This window comes from Mycetomoellerius zeteki, unplaced genomic scaffold, assembly GCF_001594055.1.
Source record: "Mycetomoellerius zeteki isolate Tzet28-1 unplaced genomic scaffold, Tzet1.0 scaffold128, whole genome shotgun sequence".
Classification (NCBI taxonomy): Eukaryota; Metazoa; Arthropoda; class Insecta; order Hymenoptera; family Formicidae; genus Mycetomoellerius; species Mycetomoellerius zeteki.
In genome coordinates, this window is record NW_017256212.1 from 850,179 (window position 1) to 872,591 (window position 22,413).

At 38.5% G+C, this 22,413-nt stretch overlaps 1 protein-coding gene across 1 annotated transcript in view; it reads right to left on the reverse strand.

Moving 5' to 3' along the window:
• The window catches only part of LOC108731432 (hemicentin-2), a 112,934-nt gene that overhangs the window by 34,551 nt on the left and 55,970 nt on the right, over positions 1-22,413 (reverse strand). Inside the window, exons 2-4 of the mRNA XM_018461765.1 lie at positions 10,769-10,898; positions 7,322-7,533; positions 6,480-6,797 (exon numbers count right to left, since the gene is read on the reverse strand). Of these exons, the coding sequence (XP_018317267.1) occupies positions 6,480-6,797; positions 7,322-7,533; positions 10,769-10,898 (660 nt within the window). The remainder of the gene's footprint in view (positions 1-6,479; positions 6,798-7,321; positions 7,534-10,768; positions 10,899-22,413) is intronic.

Genomic DNA, 22,413 nt, shown 5'->3' on the forward strand with positions numbered 1-22,413 from the left:
TGATTTAATTGCTTGGACCAGATCTGGTCAGCCAATCACCAGTACTACAACCAGGTCTATAAGTTATTCACTGAACTGTCCGATTTGGAAACAGGTCCTTTCGAACTTTGGAATAAATTTTACAATAAACCGCAAAAGTGATCACGAAATGCTTGATATTTTTGAATTCTACACTCTTCAATTATCTTAAATCAATTACTTTTCAAATTTTTAACACCTTTTATAATGACCTTAAATAATGATTTACAAGGATTTTCTTTTTTAAAAAAATTTTCGCACGATGACTGAAAATACATGTTTGCCTCTATTTTATGAATGTTATGACAGAGAACAGTCAAACTGCTATCACATGTTCGGTGTCTTATAAGGACTTTACATTATAAATAATACGCAAATCTGCTTAACCGTATTCATTTAAATTAAAAAGGTCCTATTTGGAACACGGTCCGATTTAGATCACTCTCCCCTATCTATAGTTTGACGGATGACCAAACATGTTCGTCAAAATCATCATTTTTTACTTCTTAACTGTATATGTAAATAATGTCATTTTTTATTATATTTAAGCCATTCTCTCTCCTCTCTCTCTCTCTCTAGCAATGTTCCCACCACTTCCCGAACAAACGATTGTTATTTCCTGTTTTCTGAGGACTCAAACGATGATTTTTCTAGATTTATTCAAGTATGGTTTGGGGGCGAAAATCGACCCATTTATCCTCCCCTTTCATAATTTGTTTATAACTGCAGTTTTTTTTACAATAATTATTAATTTCATGCTCCACTTTTGAGAACGTGTGGTGACCTGCTGTATTTAAAATAACACGTAGCTCTAATATAATTATTAAAACGATATATTTTTGGCTCTATTAAATTATCGATGAAAATTATAATCGTACTTTCGTAAGTGACCAATATTAACCTTAACGATATCAGTATCAATTTTAATTTCAACATTATAGAAATTTTAAGTAGATCTATAATTATTATAGTTAATATCTTTCTATATTTGAATGCATGACTGCAGACATTAAAAAATATGAGATTACCTAAACAGAAAGTAAATAAATTTTAAAGAGATTACTCTGACCAGAGTCGGTCGTTGTTGAGTATCATTATCAAATCTGAAGCTTTACTTTCTAAATAAAAATTCATTTCTCTCTTAATGTTATAAATGTAACGAATAATTATTTCATATTTATTAGGAGGACTTAGTTTTACAATTACAAAATTACTTAACTTTTACTTCGTACAAATTTATATATATATATATAGTTTAATATATTCTTATCGCTTTCAGATACGTAATGAATATTTAATATTTATATCGATCAAAAGCAATCGAATTAGCCAATTCGCAATATAACGTTGGTGTCACATGGTCGTAAATTCCGACGCAAGCTCATGCGTCGCCACGGCTAACCACTCGTACAACCCCTAATTGCCATTAGTTGGTAGCCACTTCTCTGAAATTGGCTCCTCCGTTTCGCTCTGTGCCCTCGTCCTGACATACGCACTTATCCCTGCTACGAATAGATATGATGACCCTCACGATAGTCAGACCATATATTTGCACTTATAGAAACTTTCGTTCATTCGTATAATCAACTTCCGCGTCGACTCATCCGATGCTCAAGAGTTCATTTGATCAGCTTAATACTGCGAGCAATAATACGATCTAGTGCGGAAATCGCTTTGTTTGCGCACACAATGAAGAATCGGTGCAATCTATTTTAAGTAGACGTTTCGCAAGAGATTAGATTTTAATTAAAACATGTCGACAGCGCGATCACGTTCGAGAATAGCTTAGTTTTGCGCAAGGTAGATTTGAAATACGTATGAGGGTCTGATAGGGGCAGCACGGATTGTATTGACGGGAGTATCACTCGATGCGCCGGGCATCGCGTGTATGTCGATCGTGATCGCGCCTCATGGTGCCCGAGGAACGAGGAGAAAGGATTGTATCTATTTTCGACGTTCAATTAGAACAAAAGCACGCAAAGCCGGTGTACAATTGCTTGGACGAGAAGCGATGGTTGATCCCTGCTACGATATCCATGGAATCAACCCTTCGACATTGTGGTTCTATTGTCATTTGTAATTTAGCAATCGCCGACAGCTTTGACAAATTGCTCCACTCCATCAGTCGTGTTAGATATCGTGTTCGCACGCTTGGCTTCAGTGTTTTTCTGAAGCGGCCTGTTAACTTAGCTCAGAATTGTCCATTATGATCAAAACTTAGCTTGAAAATTCAAGATAAAGGAATACGTTCAATAAAAGCTGATCCTGAAGACGTAAAAGAAACCTTCAAGATCGTATATATTCTTACGTTTAATAAAACGTCGCATTCGATTCAGCAGGTTAATCAACCTCACAACGTCAATACGACAAAGTACACGTAATCGTTCTTTCTTTGCACCTAAGTAGAGTCCTCGGTTTTATCATTAACCGTAATGCGCATTCATCAAGTTTTACGCGCGTATTATTGAGGTGTTGCAGCGGCGCGATGCCATTTACGAATACCGGCGAACAAACGTCCGTGAATTATTTGCTGCGGGCCGAGCCTTAATGGTTTCACGCGTGTTTACCGTGGCGTTATCGTTTGTTCGAATAATTCTCTACGAGTCGACGCCCCCGGCAGGCGTACTTATCAAACCCAGCGCTCTTCGCACCTTCCCATTTATTTCCAAACGGTTGAACGACCACCTGCTCCGTCGCGGCGCGACTCTCGACCGAAATCAATGCCCCCCGAGAAACCATTGACGGCGAGTAGAAGAAAAGCGCATGGCCCACGTCGAGTAGAAGAAATCTTTCGGTCTTATCGGGGAACGAGGTCGAGATAACTCCCTGATGAATAACGATGATGTCCCGCGCGTCGTGGAAACGTAGCCCAGCTGGAGGGACGGGATTATTAATTATTATCAGGCGAACAATTTCCGAAACGCATAACCGTGCACGAATGAATGTTGCGCGCGCAAAGGTGCGTACTAGTGTTTGTGTGCGTGCATTGATGCACGCACGACCGGATACGAATTAGTGCAATTGCAATTGGCAAGTCTAGCGAGCCGTTTATCACATTGATACCAACTTTAATTCTTAATGTCGGCACAAATTGCGACCAAGCGCTGCGTAGAAAACGCACCCACTGTTTGTGTCACCGTTGCAAAAAATTTATGAACAAAGCGCATTTGCATGCTACGTCACAGACAATCCGAAAGCTTTCGTCACGTCAGCCTCGCACGCGTTTCGTGTCCACTGACTTATTTTTCACATTCTCGCCGATCGAATCTTATTATGAAACAATTAGCGCAATTATAGTCGTATTCCGATATAAATTGTCAGTACTAAAAAATCTGTATACAACACAACACAACACACAACACCCACAACACAACGTAAACTATACATTTTCAATATTGGCAGAGCATATCAGAATAGGACTACTGCTATAAAATATCACGACATTATAAAAGCTTTAATCTGTAATTTATCTTTTGTTACGTAATAAGATTTCAAAATTTCTTTAAATTAAAAAAGTTATTATAAACTTACATCTTCAGTCTTTGGAATGAGAAACGGAATCTCGTTCCATCAATCTCACTCAATCGAGATAAACTTCGAGAGCGAGAAGTTAAATCTTGATGAAAGGGATAATTTATTGTTCAAAGGCGTTTAATAGCTCATTAAAATTTCAAGATGATTTATGTGGCGGCAATTAAGAATGCATTGATACGCGTTCGAACAGGCGGGAACGTGGACACGCATGCTTATTATTATTTGTTCTATCGAGCGGATTCAGCATGCATCGCAATGTGCGAATTAATAGGCATCACCCGTGGGAATGTATGAAATTATTCATACAAGAGTATGCCCGCGACTAGTTACATATACTGTCTGATTATTTATGTTTGATATAGGATTAGTTGTTCGTGTGAACTATCTGCATAACTATCGCATACAATTCCTTGAAACAAAAGCAATTGCCAACATCAGTTTGTGACTTGAAGAATCATAATAAATAAATTTATATACACAAATATACAACATCTATTTCTTATATGCAAACCGGAAAATGACGTATTTGAAATAAAAAAGAATGATGGCTTGAAATAAGAAACTATTATATTTGTTAGAAACACAGGAAGAAATTAGGATCATGTTAAAAACGAACATACACAGACTTTTACAAAAGTCATATTTTTGAAAGTCATATCTTCGCGTTCAGTGAAACGCAAAATGTAGTTTATCACTGCAACGATATATTGGTCAGCATAGAATTTCTAATAAAATTAGTACACGTATAGAACGAGGGAAAGCAGTGTTTCGATTTTGTACAATTTTTCTTTATACTATTATTAACCATGCATTAAATAAAGTTAACGTGCGTTGCAACATGTATCGCGAATCGCCCAACTAATCCGCGCGTCTCCTTTAACGTATACGACGTGAGATTGCCAGAAGTGTAGGCGCATGCAACGTGCGATCGGCGAGATCAATCGGCCCACGAATTAGCGCCTCTTGCAGCTCCGTCAAGCACTAATGCTTTTACGCGTGTTTACATTAACGTTATCGCCGCCGGTTCGAATAGTTTCTTCCCACCCTTTCGCGGTCCTCCATTTTCTCCTGTCTGGCACGACGTTACTAGGTCATTACAAGTCGAACCCTCTCCAGCCGCCACTTACACGATATCTTAGCGCGCCGCGCGAGTACCTTCTTACCTCGCCGTACATACGCACCCACCCACGCGCGAACACCCATACGGCGTAATTAACGCGCCCACAGACGTGCACGCACACACGCGTGCACGGCGCGGTCGTTCTCCGTCACGTTTATCGACCGACGCCGACACAACGCAACGCTCGCCCGAACACAGACGTGCTGTCGCACGCCAAGTGCTCACGAGGAAACACGAAATCGAAGCTGCGGACTAGGAGGCACGCAATTCACTGATCCGTCTTGCGAGAGGCGTTACCGTTATCTCCATCGGCCAATCTCGTCCGAACGACTAATAGGTTCAGCACGTGAATACCTTGGCCCGGCTATAGGACCACGTGAAAAGGCCTTCGGTAGATACATGTATTCTCTGTGACCGTCGAGGCAATTCGCCAACGGTGTGCGATACGGAAATTGCCTAAAATCATGTGAATACGAAAGCCAAGGAAAACGCCGATTTACATCGGTCTCCACTGATAAATTATTCTCATGAATTTGTTTCCTTAATGTCAGATTCTGTCAATTAATACATCGTTTGATATGCTACTATATGATCTTTCAGGTCGCAAGCTGGCAGAGAAGAGATTTCGTACGCGACAAACGAGAGCTGTCAGAATGAGTTATAATCTACACGCTTACATTTGCAACTAGCATCATATTAACGCGTTAAGGGTCAGCAACTTCATTACGAAGGTAGACACTTGTCGCTTCGTAAAAAGAAACGAATGACATTCAGGAAGATATCCCTAGATAGGAAAATACACGGAACGTGGTCAAATGTTTTTTCTCTCGCAAAATACGCGCGTCAACTTGTCGGTAATTTCATGTCTACCTCAACGTGCAAATGGAGAACTCTCGTAGCTCGTTATGCACGCGATAATTGCGTACTTACATTAATGATTACATGGAACTACGTATGTGCAGCACTTTACGTCCACTGGGCACGTTTACGTTTAACGGCTGCGCTATATACGTACAGTAAAATATTAGAAAATGTAAACAATAATTTGTTATATTCCGCTGCGAAGTTATTATCGAAAGTAAAACGTAACGTAAAAACGAGCTTTATAATGATACACATATAAACTGGTTCTTACTTTGACGATACGTCATTCCGAGTATCAGCCATATCATATTAGTCTGTAAGTGCTTAGTAATAATGCTAACAAGTTTTATGTATAACTTTTTTTTATTTTGAGATAATTTTTTCTCTTAGGGCAAATTGGATTGGCTATGGCGTCCCTTTGATAGATTGCGATTCCCGTAAAAACATGTTTAAGAAACCGCATTGCATGCAACATTATAAAGATTGACAAAGTAGGTCGCGTAAGTAGAACATTTCTCGACCGTCATTCACAGTATGGACGTACATTAAGGTAATCGGAGTTTCGTTTTAAACATCACCAGGAGGGGCCTCCGTTTTTTTTTTGCACGAAATGATCGACATCGCTGACTCAGCGCTAATCTCCGCTTATAGTCTATTACTCGATGGAAAAGCTGGATCTAAATTACGTTGAATGGATATTTTTATGCGGCGCGTTCATTAAGTCATTTAGTAGATGTCACTATGAAAAGCAAATGTCGCACGTCATAACATTACAAATTAGAATTACACTGTTACGACAACACGTGTAAATTTAATGTCATGCGTAATTGGTTCACGAACTCGAGAAAATGAAAAATAAAACGAATAAGCAACACAGTCACAATACAATTTCGCTAAATAGCACAAATAATTATGAATAGAACAGAATCGTCAAATGACTTACGATTCATTTCGAGGACGAGTAATCTGGTTTGTGGTGGCACCAAGTTCGTATTGCTGGCCTGACATATCAGCCTCGCCTGGAGGTGTTGTCGCCCAATTTTCGGATACGCCAAGTGGTTAACCGTTAACCCGCCCTGGGTATCGTAGTGATAGGACTCGTCTATCACGGTATTGTCGAGATACCACGTCAGCTTTGGGGGCGGCTTGCCACCACGAACCTCGCAAATCAAGTTCACATCGCTCCCCTCGTTGTACTGCTCCTCGAGGCCCCAAATAGCCTTCGTCGCCCCATCCAATATTACTGGCTTCGATGGAGGCACTGTGCGAACAGCATGCGTCGTTAAAATTCAACGTGAATACTAATCGATCGTTCATCTAGCAAAATGACAGTCAACGCGAGAGATGCATACGCGGTCGAATACGGTGGAATCCGACAGAACTTTAGCGTTGTAGCAGAATTAACTGTTATAATGACCGCAAAACAGGTCGTAGTTACGAAGTATATTACCGCGGCAGCTCCTAGTTTGCGAGGCAAACTGCGGCTTACACTGAGATTAATTTATACGCCGGGAAGTGGTGAGTTCGTAAGTCAACGCTTACGACGAAATGTATCGAGCATAAATGTATATCTAAATCAAATGCGCGCAAACTCTACGTATCGTGTGACGAATGGAATGACTGTATTCAACGTTAAATTATACATCGCGTATAAGCGGTCTCGAGATCGCTTCTTGCTTCGATACTTGACGCGACCTCCATTACCACGCCTTGATCAAAAGGACTGACTTTAATTGTTGCGTGATCACTAGTTGATTGAGTTTCACTAGGATACAATGCTCTCACCTATAACGGTTAAGTTCATCCTTTGTTTCCGTGTCGGCGAGTTTCTGAAGTCCACCCGACACCGGTAGATCCCCTCATCAGTGCTCTCCAGCCGATCAATGCTGAGGTGAGCTGGATTCGTCGCCGTAACAAAAAAAGCTCTTGGTCCCAATGCCGAGGGCGACGACCAAAGACGGGCGTTGCTGTATTGCCGGCGGCCGCGAACATCGAAGCTAAAATAATCGATTAGCTTTTGTAGTAACTCAGCCATAACAATTCCATCATTTTGCAATTATGAGATACGAGCGCATTATGAGTGTATTACCGATACACGCTATATTAATTATCGATGCTTCATATTATATGAAGTTTCAGCGTTTTTCGCTAATAGGCACAGAATACTAGAACGATCGAATACGCGTCGTAATAAGAGTCAGTTTATCGTTGGTAATTACCGTTTTGCTTGTTATTCATGTATCAAAAACTGTACCAATTTAATTACATAATTTGCGATGTAATTGCAGCATATCAATTGAGATAGCATACTGGCGTCGTTATTAAAAGCTTGTCGTGATTGAATTAATTACATGGTAAATAATGAACGTGTATTCTGGATACTTGTGATCGAACATACAATATTCGCTTCAAGATTTCTCGTCAATTACAAAATTTGATATCTTTGATTCTATTAAATATCTCGAATTATCTTTAAATGGAATATTTTTAAAATTATGATCAGCACAATTTACATTATTGTAATTTTATAATACCTTATATTAAATACTTATGATATAAAATCTAATATAAAATTGCTACATCATTTTTTGTCTCATTACATGAACAAAAAGCTTCAGAAACAGACGGGAAAATTAACAAATCTGGCTAGTAGACTAAAAAAGATTAAATTCGAAACGTTATTCTCGTCTTTCGTGCTCCATGTCGAGGCTCACGCCTGCACGTGGCCCTTCCAATGCACGGCAGCTTCGCTGAAGAATCATTCGCGGAACTACGATCCGAGACTGGTGATTGGACAGAGACACGTCTATATACGGAGTCGCATGGGAGTCGTTCTCAGTGCGTGATTGCATATTAAGCATTCGCGGTGAGCCAGAATAGGAGCAAAGAGAGACAGATTAGAGGAACAGTCCGGAGATATATAAGAGAACGAGTACGAGACAGAAAGAAGAGAGGTAACTCAGGGGAGGGGGAGAATGCCAGGCATAGAACCCTTCATGGCTCCTCGCGAGCGACTAAAAGTTAAATTGCGTTCCGCGACTGCATGGGAGTTTGGATTTTCGCTCGTGACTGAGTAGTCCCAAAGCTATCCCGCCCTCACGCTTGCTTCCACGGCATTGACGTTGAAATACGATTTAATTCTTCCACTTCGCACTTCCAGTGGACGAGGAGGGCGCTTCCGTGACGCGCCACCAATGTTGCCCACCCGCCTCGTTGTCGTAGACAGGGTGGTGGGAGGAGGGCAGACCTCGAAGAGAGGTCGAGCACACGTTCCACGAACCGTCGCCCAGCACGAGAACGACTCGCGGACATAACACGTTCGACCGACTTTTCTCGCGCGCGATAACCCTGAAAAGCGATTTTCCCATATCGGTCCTCTGACTTCGACCCTAGCATTCATCGACAGCGAAACGACTCTCAAGATCGATCGATTGCCTGTCTACTCACTCGATTCGTCGATCACGACCTGAGAGGCTGATTCGTCGACATTTTCTGGAACGGCATCGCCTACAGCCGTTTCTTCGTTATCTCGGGAGATTACAGAGCGTAGATGAACTTGTGTTGCTCTTTTTATAGTTCGCGAAATCTATTTGTGAACGAAGTAGCGCATGTCGTACTGAAATGTTGAGTGAAATAGACGAGTTATTTGGAGAGATTTGGAGATAAATTTGATAAGACACATTTGTAGATTTTGTGTAGAAATTTAACTTTGTTTATTTCTATTCTTGTATTATATCGTCAATTAATTTTGATAAAAATAATATAAATTTTGACGGCTTATTATGATGATATCTTAAGCAATATTTGAAAGCTCTGCAAGCAAACGCATCTCTTGTCGCATTTCACATATATATATTATATAATCGTTAAAGAATCGATCACTTTTTCAAGTCTCACGCGAGGAAAGGAATTCACCAGGTCTCTTCGGTGGGTCTAAGTGTCTTGAAACTTTCCTAAGAGAAAACGTGAAATGGAATTGAGTGGATTCGATTTTGCGAAGTGTTATCTATTAAGGTAAAATACGAAGACCGCTCGAGAGATTGTAAATATTACTGAGCGTTTTGTTCGATCAAGACGCTGTTCAATATTACAGTAATATTGAAACTCAAAGATCTAGATCTACGATCGCGAACAAATATTCATATCATGAAGAATGCAGTCAATCGTTTAAGTTCTCTCTGCCCTTCCATTTTCTAAGTAAATGAAAAACTAGATGAAGTCTCTCCGTACCGATGTAGATAGGAAAGATTCAATCATCTTTAAGGATTATGAAAGTTTTTGTTAAATCAATAAAATTAACTAAAGAGAAAGGAAAGAATTGCTTCTTTTTCTTGAATAAGTTATAATGCGAGTCTTGACGACATGCACGTCACATGAGTTACTCCTATCACGAACGAAACTTTGAATACATGTGTAAGGGGGAATACTTAGAAGGAGCTATGCGCGATCATGTCCACGTAACCTCGCCGTTTCCTTTCCTTAACTGTCTAGTGTACATACGATAAAAGGGCACGATGTCACGCAATAAATATTTTATTGCAAGAGGTCCCATGAAGAAGAGTACGTTGGCCAAGGGGGAGACGGTTTTAGTACGATGGCCGCCTTTAAATTTAAAGTTCTTCGTCGCGAGGATTAAACTGACTTTCCAACAAGCGACGACCTGCACTCCCCTCCGCACTAAACACCAGCGTTGGCATCCCCGGCGTCGCTTCGCATACACTTTCCGCCGCCCTTCTACCCCGAGACGATGCATCGCCATCCCCCACGCACATATCTTACACCTTATTACATTTCTTAAATATGACCCACCGGATACTAACGTCAGCCCCCTTTCAGCCGCGGCAACTCCTATCCTACGACTGCGGCACGGCGGTGCGCCGACCGCCATTCTATATGCAAAATTTCACGGGCCGTGGGAGCGAAACGGCAACCCGAGTACCGAATGAACTTCGCTGTGGAAAATAACGCGAGGAATTTTCAGACTTGAGTACTTGAACTCATTTCTTTTTGATTTCTACGAGAAAGTGCGCTTTATAGACGATATGAATGACTCCCACATTCGAGAAGTTTTTTTCAGTGCATTTCGCTCCGGCACAATGAGATCGTATAGTGAAGATTAAAAGACTCTTTGTACGAAAACAATTTTTTTGTAACACAAAATATAATAATTTAAGGATTTCGAAGTTTTTAAATAATCAGTTTTTAATTCACGAGAAATGTCCGAAATCTTACCTGTAAATCGGTTCGTCTTTGCCTTCTTTGTACCAAAGCACCATGCTGATTTCATCGTTATTAGTGGAACGAATGTCACAAGGGAGCTGCACCTTGTTTCCGATTACACCGTCAATGGCAATAATCGGTACTGCAACAAGAAAAGATAAATTTGAAATAAATTTACGTTTTTTTTTAAATATAAGTGTAATCTTTTTTAATTGCTTCAAATATATATGTCATTCTAATTTGATCGATATAAATTACTTATCACCATAATTAAAAGTGTAAATTTATCAGTTAAACCTACGCAAATTAGTCAGAAATTGTGTATTCAATATATCAACAAAATGATATAAATTCTACGATTATTCGTTTTTTCTCATTAAAGAGTAGCGGCTTTATTCACAAGAACGCTAACTGTAATCGATCTTTAAGTTTTTAACAAGGTATCTATAATGTATAACACGAAATATTTTTACGGTAAGTAAACGCTGGTATAATGCAGTTTTCATAGACAAGAAAACACCAGGATTAGGTCTTATTACACGAGAATTTAGTGGTGATGTACACCCTGACGGTTAAAGGGGAGCTCGTACCCGAGCTTAAGTCCTACTATTCTCGTCCATGATAGGATAGACAGTGGTTAACGGTGGTTTGATGTCGCCGTGGTTTTGTCTGCTCGATTAGATTTACATGTAGATGGAGACATCGCGTTTTAATGAGTTGGCTCCCTCCCTATTTTCCCTTTCCTCTCTTTCTCTCTCCCCTGACGATGACGCTGAAGCTATTTTTTCGCGAGTTCCCTGACGTCTCATCGGACTTTTCGATCGCTTCTCGAGAAGAAGCATCGTGCCTCAGGAGCGATCGTTCCCAGGGATCTCATCGATCACCATACTAGTATTTCGTCGCTCGACGTCTGATCGCAACAGGGTCGGCCAATCTCAAAGTCCACGGATTTCGGTCTTGGACTATAAAGCGCCGACACTTCCATGGGGGGAAAGAGGATGAGGGAATGTCCGGTGGTGACATGTTGAAGGTGTGCGCGCGCGCAGGCCTGTGTCTTCACTTCTAAATCCGCAAAGATATTGCATGAACGTGCGAAGTGTTTGCTAAAGGATTCAGAGCAATCGTGCTGAATACTCTGAATCTGAAATTAGAATACTAGCTGACTTTCAGTGGGTCGATATGAGAAACGCGATAAGCAAACATATGCCGAGCACAGTCACCCTTCTACCTTGCGTTTATTCTAACTTGTAGTATCGTAAAGTACCTACTATTGCGTATATTAGCAAATAGTAATGTCAAATCTTAATCCCGTTGTTAATATTAATATATTAACACGTATATATATATATATATATACGTTATTTATGGCCTCGTTAAATAAATATTAAATAAGAATGTCTTCTAATTTTTTCTAATTCCTTCTTAACTTTTATTTATTTCATATTTCAACATTATAAATAATACACGAAAAGAACAATTTTATTGAAAAACCTGAAACTTTGCTGAATATAAATCTGAAAATAATTTTGTTGGACCATCAAAATAATTATGTTGAAAACTAAAAAATGATAAGTAATGTAGCAAAAAATTTTGATATTCTAGGAACCAGTTTGAATTTCCAACAAAATTATTTTCAAATCTGTATTCAGCAAAGTTTCAGGTTTTTCAATAAAATTTTCTTTCCGTGTTTGTACAGAGAGAGAGAGAGAGAGAGAGAGAGACTAATTTAAATTATTATTACACTATCTCTCATCTCTCGATTATCAGTATCAACGTGTTTAACGTAACATGACCTAATGTATGCATGTAACAAAGTGACATTTATAAGTCGTATGCGATTGCGTTTTTTACTTATTACAGAATTATGACGTCTTCTCGTTACGGGAAACGATTCAACGGATCGTAAAGCGCGGGAACAAGAAGTTTCGAAGCGGTCCGGAAGGAAACTCGAGGAAGCTCCGGGCAAACTTCTGGAACGTCCGGAGGCGTGACAAGCGTCGCACGCGAAACAATTTCATTTATCACAAGAAAAATAGCGGTTTAACTCTACGAGTGGGCGTATCATACATTTTCCGCGAGTTCGAGGGGATGAGAGGCAAAGGGCGGACAAGGCGGTAGAAAATGGAAGATACCGAGGGCAGGTCGTTTCTTCTTTGTCGTCGTAACCAACGATGAGGAGGGCACGAACGCAAGTGTATTAGCGTGGATGACATCCTCGATGCTATAAGTCATCATAGTACAGTTTATTGTGCTCTCTGCCAGCACTTAAAGAAAATACAAGACGACGATTGTCGGTGTGTCAATGCCTCCGGCTGCCTCGAAACAGAATGAAACATGCGGTTCCAAATAACTAGAACGTGCGTTATATTGTTGGCGCTAAAAATTTGCATCGCGGATGAAGCTACCGATACGGCATCACGAAAGCCACTGACGGGCAAATTATTACCAGACTAATTGGTAGACCCATGGCGGAAATTGCCCGTAGCGCGGATAACCGTGGTACTGCCGCATTAAAGTTCGCAATGCCGTCACTCGCTGGAATACGCGATTGCCTCGTAAAGATAATTCTGAATGTTTTCCCGGCGTCGATCGATGAACTGCGTTCGTTGAATCAACGTAATGTCTATTTTTCGCGAAAGAACGTAAACGAATTTATCGACACACAATTTCATACTCGTTGTATGATCATTATTATGAGTAACGTGTGCTCTCCTCATTTTGATGCATATTTAACTGCTCCGTCGCGCATCATGATCGATACCATCAGCGTTTCTTACTCCGTGTTGCTTACACAGATACTCGAGTCGTGACATGTATCCACAGTGATGATGAATTCTAAACGCCCACGTCGTTCCCGGTAGGGATCGTTAGAGAAGAAGTTGTAGAGTTAATAAATAATCCTTCTACGTGGAAAACGAATCCATCAACGGTTACTCTCGTTAACTACGCGATTGGAGGCAACATCAAACGTACGCAAGCATACGCCCTGGGTCTAGTCTTCCTTTACCGAGCGGGGAAATCATAAATAAGTAATCTTCCCGTTTCCACGAATGCGCAGGAGGGCTCTGAATCTCGAAGATGATCGCCTTGGGTGAACGCGCAGGATGCTACGTTTATTTTCTTTTTTATTGACGACGTAAATTTAACGGATTTTATTTTTTTCTCTGCTCTTATCTCTATTTTTCTTCTTCGCGGCTTCGCTCCGTACGCAGCTGTTTTTACTCAACTGATTGCTGCCAGCCAATACGTTATCGAACGATGAGAGATTCTGAAAAACTGTGTTCAAACGCTTATGCTATAAACGTGAAAAATAGTAGAAAAATACACTAAATATTATATAATATCCATAAGAATATACGTATAAAAATATGTAATGTTTTGGTACGTATTCAATAATAATTTTGAAAAGTTTCAAATATAATAACTGACATGAACAAATTAGTATTAAAAGATTTGACTTTTCATCGTATATATCTCAAATATATAAAAATTTATCTGTAAAATTTAATAACATTCTTTATATTCGACCTAATAGACTTACGACAACGACTTGTACCAAATAACAAAATTATTAGAAATTTAAGACAACAATTAGCCAACTAAATCGATTAGCTAATCAAATGTGAAAGATGTTTGTTGTTCCTTCTTTTCATTTAATGCTATTAATCAGATGATAAAATAAATGTTATCGTAACCGTGAGTTTAAAAATTACAGCTCTACACGATTATTACAGAAATAGAAATGATGCCCGGGGCAACTTTTTCGAATCAGGCGAAGTAATCTTTCAAACGGTTTAACGTTAAACGCGTATTACGTGAATGTTGCTCATTGGTATAATGGATGAAAGGTAATTCTATGATATATAATTCTTTGACTTCATGAGGAAAAAAGTAACGCGCGTACAAGAGTCAAGACGTTTGTAAAATGATAAAATAGTTTCTTCGTCTGTATTCTCAAGACGTGTACAAAGTATACGGGCATAATTTATATAAGCATTGCTCGAATGACTTAATGGACGAGTTTGATTATACATTAAACATGCCCATATTTTCAACAATAATAGGTTTTAAACGTGGAGATACTCGGAGCTAAATTGATATATAGACGATGACGAAAGAGACCATGGTATACGTGGGCTGTGTGGCATGCGTAGAAAATACATTTAAGATGTTCGACGAAGCGTAGACGTCGAAATCATTTGTCATATTCGTAAGTAGCATGTAGATAGATGCTCTAATTTACATCAAAACGTGATCGGTCATATATCTACGGTAGCGAGACTTTTATAAATATCTCTTAATTATTTCCTCGATAATAGAATCATGGATGGCACGTAGAAAGCATTTGAACGTTTCAATAAGTTCGTTTCTATCAAGTTCCCTGTTGGATTATCAAGAAAACCGCGAACACGATGAAACTTTGCAAATTATTATAATAATAAAAAATTCTCCAATCAACACTTCGGCAAAGTTTGGAAACAAGAGCAGTCGTTATTGTAACACAGTCGAGAGGACAAAGTATTCGACAAAGGAGAATAATTCATAATTTTATATAATTCCGCGCTGGAAGTAGATTATATACTTCGATTTTTAAAGTAGATCACCTACTTCGGTTGAAGTACGTGCAGCGGTTACCTTGTACCTACGGATGAAAAAATGCTATTCAAGCCGGCAGAGGACAAGGTAAGAATCGATATAGTTAGCCGCTTGTCTAATAGACTTAGATAAATCATCATGTCCTCGAAAGATAATCAAAGACTATTCACCGACGAGGTATATACAGGTTGGCGTCGAACCGAGTTTATCAATCGCGTGTTTAATCTCTACTAATTACCATAGCCATTACGTCGTGACTTTTGCTAACTACAACTTTTACCACCTGACTACAACAGATCTGAAAAAATTATTACACACCTAGCATCAATCTATTTCAACTGCTTCATTTTAATAGCTTTATTCATAACTTCACGAAATTGTCATTGCAAATAGCTATTACATTAGCATGTGATTTTAACGTGAAACAAAAATAACAATTTAATTTTTGTTTAAATCGTAATAAAAATCTAGAAAAGGTTTTATTTGTAATTATAATTTTGTATTTAATTTGTAATTTATTTTCGGATATTTCATTAGCATGAGACACACACACACACACACACAATTATTTTGTAATGCTAATGAATTGTTGCTCATGTCCTTATTTTATAAAGGATTACCGATTCAATCGATTATTATGATTTTTAAGGATTCCCCTTGCTGATCTTAAGAAGCAAATTATGTATATTATCAATTTGCCCTGGCTAAGCAAAGCCGATTTACAAGGCGTCGTGACAACAAATTATATATTAGGAGCCAGCTAAAACCGACGATAATCTACTTACGTATTTCGTTCGAAAAATAAATTTAGCTCAGCCTTCAAGTAATCGTATTTTCTCGATATTATTTATAAAAATATTTGATGTGCAAATATATCATGCAATAAAATTAATTTCTAACAGTAAAAGAAAACGTGAAACAGCGATACAACTAAATATGAAAAATACGGCCTGATTAAGCATCTTATTTGAATATTTGTGACTACAGAGATTTTAGTTTGAGTTTAAAAAATTTTAATTTAATTTATATAAGCGTTGAAATAACATGCTGATCTCTTGCGCGTTACATTCATTGTTATCATTTGGAAAATAAAGTGAATTATTAAATCACATTAATGGTTTTGTATTGTAGCGAGAAGTACACCACGTAAGGTATCTAAGTTCTCATTTTATAGGATAATAAATGGCGCAATATAAAAACGCGTATAAGCTTAAGTTTGCAGCGCGGACGTTACGACTCGATGAGCAAAATGGATGTGCAAACAAAGAAGTTCCATTTTCGCCATTCGTGCGCATCTTCGCGCGGATATGTAGATCATCGTAAAAATTCATGGCGCTAAAGAGCGCGTTTGCCCATCCTCGTATTTACGCAGAACGTATTTTAAAAATCATTGTAACCGGCGCATTCGGTCGCAGCAAGAAATCTTGCATTTTCCTCATAGAGTGTGCGAGATGCTTTAAACTCCTCTTTACGAAAATAACAGCTTTCGCATAGAACAGAACAGTTCTGTAGCGGAGCTTTACAGTTCTCGAGTTCCGCCGGAGACATTAATCTCTCTCTTATGAGTTACGCGCAGAGATGTATTACACATACATATACTTATGTATATATGTACATGTAAGTTATAAGGAGCTCACAATCGATATTACAATCTTCAAGAATAGTATTATTTGAAGTAATAATAAATTAACAATAAAAATTAATTATCGTTACAAAAGTGAAATAACCAAAACAAGTTTTAACGTTCGCGTTTTGCATTATTATACATTTCACTTCTCGAATATACACTGGCGTTATTGTCACGATATTATATTGTGCAAAAATGTCGAAAATATGTGCTACATGATACTTTAAATTATTCCAAACCTTTTTCTATTCGAACAATCTCTGCATTTTATAATAAACTATAACTAGATCACATTTCATAATCTATAATTAATTGAATATTTTTTCGTTATGGATATCAATCTATATTATCGTTGTTGTCATACAATATTTGCGCGAAATATAATGTTTAAAAGAAATATTATGGATTACATAAATATTTTCGAAATGACGAAAAACGTGAAGTAACGTTTCTTTATCAGTCCCTTTTCGTGTTAGGTTTTTTTATAATTGACAGCCTTCACACGACGTAGCTATGCGATATAATTTTATGGTCCTCCAATGGCACTAAGTAGCGGAAAAAAAAAATAATCTCTCGATCGTGGGAGTAATGACTTGCATGTCGGTCAACCTGGTTCTACTTTAGCTCGACGATTATGGACGTCGTGCATTAAAGTCAAGTGCTGGCATATCGCAACCAGGCACTCTTTGAAATATTGGATATCGGTACCGAAATATTTCCCACGAAAGCATGATTTTGCAAGATCTATAATCATATAGGATCGGTACGATGTGTGAATTATGTTGCTTTCATTGCACACAAAAGCTGCAATGTTTCAGCCCGATTCGTCGGTCATACGTCATAAAATTCTCTTTTTCTTAACATACTTTTGCGATGAAAATATATACGTAAACAAGAAAGAAACGCGTCTGCGACGGTAAATAGTAAAAAACGAACAAGATTAAAAAATAAATAGCAGGTCTCGGTATGCTTGCTCCACGGTAGTTATACATTATTCGTTAACACAAACGTGCGGGATTATAATTTACAATCGTGATATCAGACAGCTGCTGCTCCGATCGAGAAGCAAGAGAAAAATAAACAGCCTCACCGCGCGATCTCAATTATCGCGCGGCGCCAAGCCTTCGTTGGACAGCGAATCATTTGCTGGAACTTAATGTAAGGTCTCGTCCGGTTCCCACTTCATGATATATAGATGATTACTAAATAATCGTCGTCATATACTCACGCAATTGCTACATGACGCACGGTGTTGGACGCATCGAGGGAATTGCAACCTTCGATGTCGACCAGAGAACGCGTGCGTGTCCGCATGCGTGCTTTCCTCCCTCCTATCCAGTCCTCTTTGTCTCCCCAATCGGTGGAGAAAAATAAATACAAACTGCGTCGGGCGCAATTACCGCAACCACACCGAGTATCCCGCAATTATCGGGAGTCTCGATGCTCGTTACGCGAAGCGGGAAAAGGTGAAATCACTTTGTTGGCTGCAGCGACGGAGAAGTTGAAGGTAATAATCACCAGTCCGCGCGGGGAACAGAAGCACTAAAAAGTATATATAAAAGAACGACCGATTCGCGGTAGAACTTGGCATGACAAATTCTACGACTTCTCACGCATGGAAGATTTCGTTCCGTGAAACGCTAATTATCGCTGTAATTACATGCAATTGTTCTAATTATGTGCGAGATTTTCATTTAATCATATTTCGAACGCAAACGCCAATAGTTATGTAAGCACGAGGCGATGCAGCGTCGACATGAATTCATAAAGTAAATCAATTATATGGAACATAAGAGAAGGGAGAGAGTAGGAAAGAGAAAGAAATTTTATCTCGTATAAAAATTGATACAGCAAAATAAAGCTACGCGAAAGGTTGGAATTGCGATATAAATTACGACGTTCTGTTTGTTTGTAGATAAAACGAATACTGGAGCGCTCTGGAGAAATCATCACGATGCGAGATGCATTATGCAGCAACAACGGAGTTTCCAATTGGTTACCTCGCGAATGAAATTGACTGCGCGAATAAAATTTCCACGATTTGCACTACGGCGTTACCGCGCTGTAAGTCGGAACCGCACGCGAGCGAGCGCGCCCGTTTCGTCGGAGAAAATGAAAAGACGGGGAAGAACGGTTCTTCGGCGGAGGTGCGCCGGTTTTAGGCGCCCATTTAAAATTACGGCGAAAGCGCACCCTGTGCCCCAGTGCTTTCCAATTTTCGCGCGGAGTACAAGAACGTGCTAAACGACCGTGGCGTTGAGCTCTATCGGCCGGCAGCACCATCTCCGTTCTCGCCCCCCATAATCCTTTCTCCTGTTTCTATTTTTCCCAGATACTGAGTATGTGCCGCCGAGCGTGAAAGCCGTGTGCGGAATAGCATTTGGTGTCTACCCTTGCAGGTTTTAACGGGCAGTCCCGTATGCCAGACGCGTGCCAAGTTTCCTCGTTCTCCTTCTCTCACATCATTCTCGTCCTTGCTATATATATACCCTATATATGTACATGATGTGTGTGTATGTATGTGTATGTGTATGTGTTCTGTTTGTGTGCACGTGTATGTATCTGACCCTCAGGAAGAACCCACGGAAACAGCTCCTATTTTCACCCCGCACACATCTCTCTCTCTCTCTCTCTCTCTCTCTCTCTCTCTCTCTCTCTCTCTTCGTGCCATTGCATCTCGCCAACCTTCCCATTCTCAACGAGAAAGATCTCGCCTATCCACTATCCAGCAGCATCCAGCGGCCACTTTCGAACTCGGCGTCATGTGCGTTCCTTCTTTTCTTTATTTTCCTCGTCTACGCGACGTCTGGTCCTCCGATACTTTTGCCGTTTCTTCCTGGTTCTCCCGTTCACGAATCCAACAATATTCTTACAATATAGGACATTGGACACTGCAGGATCTCGTTACAACCAGTACTCCTTGAGTTTTCAGGAGATGTGGTCGAGTCGAATACTCTCTCGTCTCCGAATAATGCTTCTCACGTTATCTCGTGCGACGCTACATAATGCATTTCATCGCAGAAAGGTAAAATCGTCCTTTCGCGGATGCGATATAATGCACTTCAAATTTATATGATACACTTTTTAATCCGATTAATTGAGACATGCAGACGAACTCAATTTGCGTCTGTACGATTTATTTACAATAATTAGAACAAAAAAGTAAAAGTTGCAATATGCGTCATATAATATTAAATCCATATGCGTCATTTAATATTAAATATTAAGTACCTACTATATTCACACGGTATTTTTTTTACAATAAAATATATAGTATTTAAAAAACACTAATAAATTTTTTAAATATATTTTTTGTTAAAAATTGGAAGTATATAATTGTCACCGATATATTTATGATACAGAATTTATAGAAAAATCTCTGCACTCTTTCTATCAATGCTCTTTGACATCTGCTACTTTATTAATGGAGATTCTATTTAATAATTCACAAAGTTAAAGAAATAATTTATGAAAGGATTTGTTTCCTGTTGTAACATATATTTCGACAAATTATTTATAATACAATGCAGTTCGATGTACTTCGTCATTTATTAATAATATGATATGATTACGGACAAGCGAAATTCAAGTTGAATGCATCAAGTTGCAAATTCTGGAGTCGACTTAACTCGGGATACAAATAAGCGCCACGGGTATAAGAAAGTACAAAAAACATATCTGAAAGACTTTTTATTTAACCAAACCCTCTATCCGAGTTTTAAAGCTGCAGCTTTCCCTTGGACATTGTTCTACAGAAACCCACTTTCTAGGGAGGAGAAGACAGATTTGAGTGCTCCTTCGATAAAGTTCTAGACCGTTCTCTTTGTATCCTGTTACTTATTTACTCCCGTTAAAAGAACGTCCCGACTAAGGAAAAAATGCTGTAAGGAGTCGAGGAAAGAAGGTTTTCAGTAGCGCATTGGCGAGTTTTAAAGATCTTTTCAAGGATGGGTCATGGGGACCCATCCTAAATGCATAGCACGAGCTTGGACGTTGCGTTATCTCGTATTCGGCAATATGCTCGTATTTATCCATCCAAAAGAATTTTCCAATACTGTAGAGGGTACTGATGAGTTATTGTGCTCAGCGACGAGTATCAGAGCACATGTCGCGAATATTTATTCACGTGCGAACTTTCGATGCAGTTCAGCTATCCTGCGATTCCTCCAATAACCGTTCTGCGCGTCAGTAATTAAAATACTAGAATATTTTAATTCGTATATTGTCTACAGGGATCGATCGCATTTAAAACATCAGTATTTAAAATATATATTTAAAATATATATTTGAAATAAAATTAAACGAAATAAAATTTATTTAGTATTTATTATTTTAATTAATTTCTTATACTATCTCTCTCTCTCTCTCTCTCTCTCTCTCTCTCTCTATTTTTAATTTTCTAATTTAAATAGAAAAAAGAAAAAAGTCTAATTCTAAATAAATATTTTAAATAAGTTTTTACTTGGTTAATTTCGATTGGATTTAGCTTTCTTTTGAAATAAAAAAAACACTAGTATTGTAAAATGTGACGGTGGATGGCGCGTGCTACCTGCCTGTGCCCAACGACTCGCGAATTAGCGGAATTAGACCTCGAATATACAAGTATTTTTGTTTTGTGCTTTGACGTTCTTCGTTGTTAGTTTGTTTCTTTTTGACTTTTAAATTCGAAGGGTCTACTCTTCGTTTCTGTACGTTGTGTGTAATTATATTTCTATATTTTTTATATGACATATGTATATAATACAGTTAAATAGCTAAATACGCGAGAATACTTAATGTACATTTAAATAGACAAAATGATAAAAAACTATTTTGTATCTATACTATAAATAATGTATCTATACTGTAAATAATTATATCTATGCTATAAATAAATCATCAGAAAGATAGAGATAGAAAGTAAAAGTAAATAGTTAAATATAGTAAAATAGTTAAATAAGAGCGCGTATGAAGTATGGAAGGATGAATGAGGTAAGAATTTATTGTAAACCAAGTCCCCTTCTTGGCTATGTAAATGCTGAAGTGTAATAAATTTTATTCTAAATAAATCGTATCAGTTATTTTACCGACTCCTGATTTACGCTCTAATTTGCGGACTATTTTTTAATGCTAAGTAACTTTAAATAATTTACTTCGTTAAATATTATAATTAGAATAAGTTAAAAGAGAAAATTTGACGTCAATTTAAAGCTATGATAATTTCGAATAATATATATTTCCTTTATATATTTTTTAATAATCTTTATTTTTATCGATTTTATCGTCAGGTCAGTGATGAAATCATTATAAGTGTCGACCATGAAATGTTGCTCGCACACATAATAACTTTTCTTATGTTAATTTTCCAACACGAGTGAAGAAGAGATCCAAAAAAGTAAAGTATTCAATCCTAATGAGGATTGAATCCAAAGAAGAACGTGATATACTACACGAC